This window comes from Chelon labrosus, assembly GCF_963514085.1.
Source record: "Chelon labrosus genome assembly, chromosome: 9".
In the NCBI taxonomy this organism is placed as follows: domain Eukaryota; kingdom Metazoa; phylum Chordata; class Actinopteri; order Mugiliformes; family Mugilidae; genus Chelon; species Chelon labrosus.
In genome coordinates this window covers 13,815,604-13,822,042 of record NC_140359.1, presented here as the reverse complement: position 1 = coordinate 13,822,042, position 6,439 = coordinate 13,815,604, and the positions used below count along the sequence as shown (strand labels likewise).

At 43.8% G+C, this 6,439-nt stretch overlaps 1 protein-coding gene across 2 annotated transcripts; it reads right to left on the bottom strand.

Annotated features, from left to right (window-relative positions):
* Positions 1 to 75: 75 nt before the first annotated feature.
* On the bottom strand, positions 76 to 6,071 carry ccnh (cyclin H). Of its 2 annotated transcripts, none has more exons than XM_084551193.1 (10): positions 5,864 to 6,071; positions 5,598 to 5,723; positions 4,669 to 4,788; positions 4,503 to 4,576; positions 4,153 to 4,366; positions 3,877 to 4,040; positions 3,544 to 3,614; positions 3,321 to 3,426; positions 385 to 448; positions 76 to 290 (listed from the first exon to the last, which is right to left on the bottom strand). In XM_084551193.1, the coding sequence occupies exons 2-10, from the start codon at positions 5,712 to 5,714 to the stop codon at positions 261 to 263; spliced, it is 960 nt and encodes a 319-aa protein (XP_084407319.1). In that variant the 5' UTR covers positions 5,715 to 5,723; positions 5,864 to 6,071; the 3' UTR covers positions 76 to 260. The 2 variants fall into 2 exon arrangements, with proteins under 2 accessions (XP_084407319.1, XP_084407318.1); XM_084551192.1 differs by having other exon boundaries at positions 77 to 290; positions 5,598 to 5,727.
* Between the last annotated feature and the right edge of the window lie 368 nt (positions 6,072 to 6,439).

Sequence of the window (6,439 nt, the reverse complement as noted above, 5' to 3'; positions counted from 1 at the left end):
GTATGGCTTTGGTTGCTTTTAAGGAATATTTTCCCATTTAGTTTTTGATCCACAGAAACATGTATGTAGAAAAATATCTTTATTTTTTTAGTACTGAACAAAAGGAAAGATCACCGGCATGTCATGTAGAAAGTAAATGTGGCAGTCACACTTTACAAATAGTGCCACTCAATTGCATTTATGTCCTATGACTTGACAGTTAAAAAAAATTTGGAAATCAGGAAGTATAATAACTTAAAGCTCGGTTTGATTCCACGGACTCATACCAGATCTTCGTCTGTCCATTCCTCCTGAAATGAAACAAAAGTTAATTTGATTAAAAAAAAAAATTTATTCAACTTGGAATAAAGGTGTCCTGTAGCCGATACGAGAACAAGGTCTCACCTCTTCTACCAAACGGGGTTCCTTTGCCACGTGGCCGTCTTCTTCATATCCTCTCTTTCGTTTGCTGCGAAACAAAAATAATTTTCTATCAGCGGTTTAGCAAAACACGCACGTGAATCCCTGTTGGTGAACACCCCCCTGATGTCCATCGTCAACGCTCATTTAGGTAACATCTAGTGTCCACCGCACCTTCATGATCACCATCAGTAGTCGTAGTTTCCTGTGTCCCCTCATCTCCAGTTGCCGTAACTAATTTAGATTAGTTTACACCGTGTGTGTGTAGATTCTCTGGTGTCAGAAGCATTTTTACTACATTCTTGTGCTTCTGTTTTTTATTCTTTTACAAACGTGTCCACTTTATCTTACAGGACAGAGTGCACCATCATGTCACTGGCCGCTGCCATCCAGGTAATGTGAGTTTTACAGATTTTCCACTGGAGAATCAAAAGTGCGGAAGGCGGACCGCGCAACCGACCGGCCAGCCGAAGTGAAGCCTCGTCCTGTGAGGGTCACAACCGTCAGACTGAACTGAGTTTGTACTTAATACGCATGTGGCCTAGATTCCTGGCAGTGCAAATGCAATACGGCTGTTCTCCGTGGAAAACCACTTGCTGCATATCTGAACACTGTCCTTCCAAAGCCCTTTCCAAAATACGTGCAGACACGACGCCTCGGTCGCAGAAGGCCCCGAAGAGATGATTTCTGGGAAAGGTCTGCGACGCAGTGATCTGTCTGAACTGCTTCTGTCCTGGTTACTCCTGCCACTCCCTCCTGAAGTCTTGAGTGGCTGGTGGCTGTCGTGGAGCGCCTTGCTCGGCCACCACAAAAACTTGTTGAGGACGTTCGAAGGGGAGGCGATCCAAAGCATTGAAGTAGCGTTTTCTGCTGTCATCAGGGAATTTAAACATAGCACCTCTTTCCAGGACGACACAAGCCTTAACTCCCTTTCTACTCACCATCCTCTCCACCCACGCCGTCCGACTTTACGATAAGCTGTTCCTCAGAACCATTGACGTCCACTGTCTTTGTGTATAAACTTCCACGCAGCACGGGAACCACTTGTTACATTTTTTTTATACGCTGCTTTGTTTGTCTGTATTACATACTTAAGCTTGTATAGAAATAAGCTCTGTTTGTGTATGACATAGCTGAACAGAGCCGGAAGATAGTCCAAGAATTTGTAGGAGATTACTCGTAACCTGTTCTGTGCATGTGTTAACCCTGAATGGATCCTGCTATAGTGTGTGGGCCTACATATATGCTGCTCTAACAACCGTCACCTGAACTCCCTCTATGCCTTCCCCCCCCCCCCCCCCTCCAGATGTAAATGAAAGCTTTCACGCGTCGCTCTCTCCCCCGCCTCCACCCTCCGCACCGACTGTTTTCACGTAGATCCACTCTTGAGAAGTCATGCCACGCACAGATTCGTCAACTTCACCGGGTCTGGCGCCTCGCGTTGCCTCCTCACGATTCAAGCAGCTGCAAAGTCTGAATCTGTGCCTGTCATAGCTTAAACGTTTACCAAACTGTTTACTGTAGCTGCACTTAAGATACCACGGACCTCACCAAGTGTTAAAACGGACAACAGATAGAGGTGACACTGAATGAGCCTAAACGTCTCCTCATCCGCTGTGCTACGCGCTTTGGATGATGAAGGTAGTAGCCTTGTGAGAAGCTGTTGCGTTTCTGTTTGTCATACAGATGATGATGATGATGATGTGTTCCTTTTTATTTTTCTACCTGATACTGAACCTTGAACCTTTTGCATCTTAGATACGACAACCTGGCTTAAATAAAACTGTTACTACATACCACAGTGGATACCTGGAGTCAATCATTGGGTGCGAGCGACGGAAATCACATCTGCGCTAACCAAAACTAATGGTACATATTAGATACAGATATTACACAGACATACATGTTGAAATTAATATCGCACTGAAACAAATTACGTATACGACTCTCACAACAGCTTAAACGGGACCGACATACTAATTTACTTTCTATTTTTGTCTGATTCCCAGTTCAAAAACATCCTAGTTTATCTCATACTGCTCATTGCTCTGGTAAGACTCAGCCTGAATGTGGTTAAAATATTAGCTCCACACTATGTCCATAGAATCCCACATTCTTCTGATTGGTAGAATTTGCAGAAGGCTGTGGTTACGATCACTGCCACATGAACCTGTTGTTTTATTAATGTTAGTCAATGGGGTTTCTAATGTAAACCCCATTGACTGACATCATTTATTTTTCGGGAAATTCTCAAAATTCCTTTGCACCAAGTCCGATTATGATCTGTGTTATGAGAGTTGACAGCAGGACGTCTCGAGGACCCTGATAAAGTGCTGCTGGAGCCTTGACCTTTCTGTGCTGGAGTGTGTGATATGCATGCAATACTACTCAAACAGACTTATTTGCAAAAACTTGTGCATACACATTATAAGACAGTGTAACATGATATAGACCAGACCAGACACCCCCACCCCATAGCAATGACACTCCTTGATGGCAACAGTCATCCCCAGCAGGATGCAGCCTGACACAGGCACACACACAAAAACAGTTTAGGAAGCACTCAAAAAAAACATGAAAACCAACACAAGGTGTTGACCTGGCCTCCAAATTCACTAGATCCCAAACTGATCAAGTATCTGTGGGATGATCCACAGAGGCCCCTCCCCTCAACCCCTAGAATCCAAAGGCCCCCACTAACAACATTCTGTCGTCAGACACCACAGGACACCCTCCGAAAGCTCATCACCATTCTCTGATGAATCAGAACAGTTCTGGAGGCACAACGGACCTATACAATATTTAAAAAGAGGAGTAGATAAAGAACTGATGGTGATAAAGATTCCTCAGTCACACATTCTGACTTTTAAGTCTGATTACCAGAAAGTATCCTGTAAAAAAAACAGGTCACTTCTGCTTACTTGCTTGAGCTGGTAAATTCAGCATGAATCCTCTCCAGCCTCTGTTTGTACACGTTCACCTCGTCTGGTTTGGGCGGTTCGTACTTCTTCAGGAGAGTTTTCATCCCTGGGTGCAAACAGGAAACACTTAAATCTCACACAAGGCTCGCTCTGTGGACACTGAGCGTCAAGCCGCTCAGCATCGCCATCTTGTGGTCGCCAAGCCGAAGGTGCCGCTACTCACGTCTCATGGATTCGTACATCTTGGAGAGAGTTTCTTTGTCGTCTTTCAGCCCGAGGCATTCAGTCAGGTAGCTGGTAGTCACAGACAGTAAAGAGAGGGGATTGTTTACAATAAACAGGAAAAAGTTCTTGTTTTTATACATTTAACTAGAAGGAATTCAGTCAGGAAGCTCAATGCCCTCATTTCTATGTTCAGGATCCCGTTTCTTCATTGAAAATAAATCAAAATGCTGCTGCTGCTGCTTTATCTGAGTGTAGAACATATAATAATATTCCAGCTCTGTTTTTTTAGAAGTCAAACTGAACTGACCACTGTCAACGGTGAGTGACCTACCTCTCCATGTGGAGACCGGCTCTCGAAGCGCTGTTGAGAATCGACGTCAGAGCGATCTGAGAGGGAGAAAACAGCAGTCCTGCATCTGTCATGGTTGCCTGCGTCAGGAAGTCATCAGCACTCTTCCTCAGCATCTCTGGGTTCTCCAGCGTAGGGTATCTAGTCTGAGGGGCAACATTTCGTTACGTCAAGACGAATAATCTCATAAGCTACTAAGTTAGCTAGATCAGTGTTCGTGACAGTTTAACACTGGCCGCCCTCCAGGAGACCGCCCACCTTGAGATCAATGAGCAGACCCTCCATGGGTCTGTAGGGGTTGTGGACCACCAGGTGAAAATTGAGCTGCTGGATTAGCAGCAACTCATACTCCAGGATTTGCTCCAGAACTCTTTCCTGTCCTGCTGGGGTCTCCTGCAGAAGGTTGCCTACGAACTGGGTGCTGGACACATTGAACTCGTCCACTTTACAGGACAGGTATGCACACGTTAACCTGGAACAAGAAAAGAAGCTTGAAGTAGCTGGTATAGACCATATATTGCAATCTGATTAAACACTTTATTAGACTTATACATGGAAAATGCGTGCTCACATATTCATTTCCCCTCAAACATACGTTGTTTACTCACATGATAATCCTGGGGTGGTACTCCATGATGGAGTTGTTCAGGTAGAATCTTCTGAAGTACATGACTGCTGTACCCTACACAGGTGAGACACGCATGGATCAGGCGTCTGCAGGCACTAAGGTCTGATTCTGTTCTGATCAAATAAAAAAAGAAACCACATACGTACCACAACAGACTTGGGCATCACCGGCTTAAAGGCGTTGCAGAAGTCCACCAGCCTCCTCTCGTAGTGTCGAAATAAAACGTCCTCCTCGTGGCGCTCCAAGAACATGGACTCACTCACAGGCTGATTCAGACGAGAGGAGGTGAAGTTTTTCAATCATTACAGCAGATAACTGACCTGTGGTAGAACTGCTATTGTCACTGACAGCTGTATGGCCCTATGCTCTGCTTTTTATTCCTTGTCAATCTCTTATGTAGCGTGTGTCATCTATATCTTGTACTTGTATCAAGATTAGTTTCTACATGTATGCTTTAGTGAGATGCATGCACACCGATCAGGCATAACATTATGACCAGCTTCCTAATATTGTACATGTCTCCCTTGCAAAACAGAGAATAGTCATCATGGACGTCCTGTGGTGTCTGTTAACAGAATGTTAGTGGGGGCATTTGGGTCCTATGGGTTGAGGGGAGGGGCCTCTGTGGTTCAGGCTTGTTCTAGTGCATCCCACAGATATTTGATCTGTTTGGGAGCTAGTGAATTTGGAGGCCAGGTCAACACCTTGTGCTGTTTTTCATGTTTTTTGAGTTGTTCCTAAACCGTTTTTGTGTGTCTGTGTCAGGCTGCATCCTGCTGGGGACGGCTGCTGCCATCAAGGAGTGTCATTCCTATGGGGTGGGGGGTACCTGGTCTGGTCTAGTTGGGTGGTACATGTCTACATGTAACATCCACATGAATGACAGGTCCAAATGTTTCCCGGCAGAACAGATGATCAGTGTTATTAACGTATCCGGTTTTAATGTTGTGGCTGATCGGTGCATTAATACAATTTAATTTAATTATATAGAGTTAAAGTGTCACAAAGGCGTCTGTATTAGTTTTGGTTTAAAAAAAAAAAAAAAAAAAGTTTAGTATTATTTCTTCTGTCCTACCTTTCCACTTTCTAGCGCCTTGTTACGGAACTTCTGATTGGCCTTCAGCCTCATCTGCTCAACTTCATCTTCACTCTTGAAAATCCAGAACTTTCTCTGGGAGCTGTTGTGGAACATGGCGGCAATCTGTCTGCAGGGAAAGAGGAACCAAACGGTCCAAATACCAGGTGAAAAAAAAAAAAACAAGAACGCACACATACATAAAAGTTTAACGTTAGCCTGCTGCTAAAACTGTAACCGATTTGCGATTACATTAAATAACTTACGGGTTTTTGGGTTCAAAATATACGTTAGTCCGCCCGCATGAGTGGCGTGTAGCGGGGATAGATGTCTGTGTACAGAATAGCGTTTTTAATTTCTCGTGAAACCTCAAAAACCGTTGTTTTACAAATCAAATATCAGCAATAACAAAATCCGCCAGCGTCTTCCTTCTTTTGCGTCAACGCGGTAGTCTCCTGTTGATGACGTAAACGAACGTCCTACCGTAATTTAGGGTGCACGGCGCCTCCTAAATCTCTCTCTCTCTCTCTCTCTCTCGCTCGCTTGCTCGCTCTCTCTCTCTTTATCTATCTATCTATCTATCTATCTATCTATCTATATCTGGAAAATGGAAACAAAGAACTGATTTTTTTTCATTTCCTTTGATTATATGTCTAAATATTTGATACAATAAAACACTGAATCATATTGGTTAATAACAGCACTAGACAGCTCTCTGCTACACTGCATATACTAATCTATTTACATCACGTAATAGCCCTATATTATATCAATTAGGCCAAGTTTCTTCATTTAAAAAATCCTATAGCCCATAAATGATTCTAAATGTCAAACATAGCCTG

Excerpts from the sequence above, each read along its gene's own strand:
- ccnh (XM_084551193.1), bottom strand. The coding sequence starts at position 5,714 with ATGTTCCACAACAGCTCCCAGAGAAAGTTCTGGATTTTCAAGAGTGAA. Across the intron at positions 4,789-5,597 it reads AGGCGCTAGAAAGTGGAAAG|CCTGTGAGTGAGTCCATGTT; the intron begins GTAGGACAGAAG and ends CGTCTGAATCAG. Across the intron at positions 4,577-4,668 it reads TGATGCCCAAGTCTGTTGTG|GGTACAGCAGTCATGTACTT; the intron begins GTACGTATGTGG and ends TCACCTGTGTAG.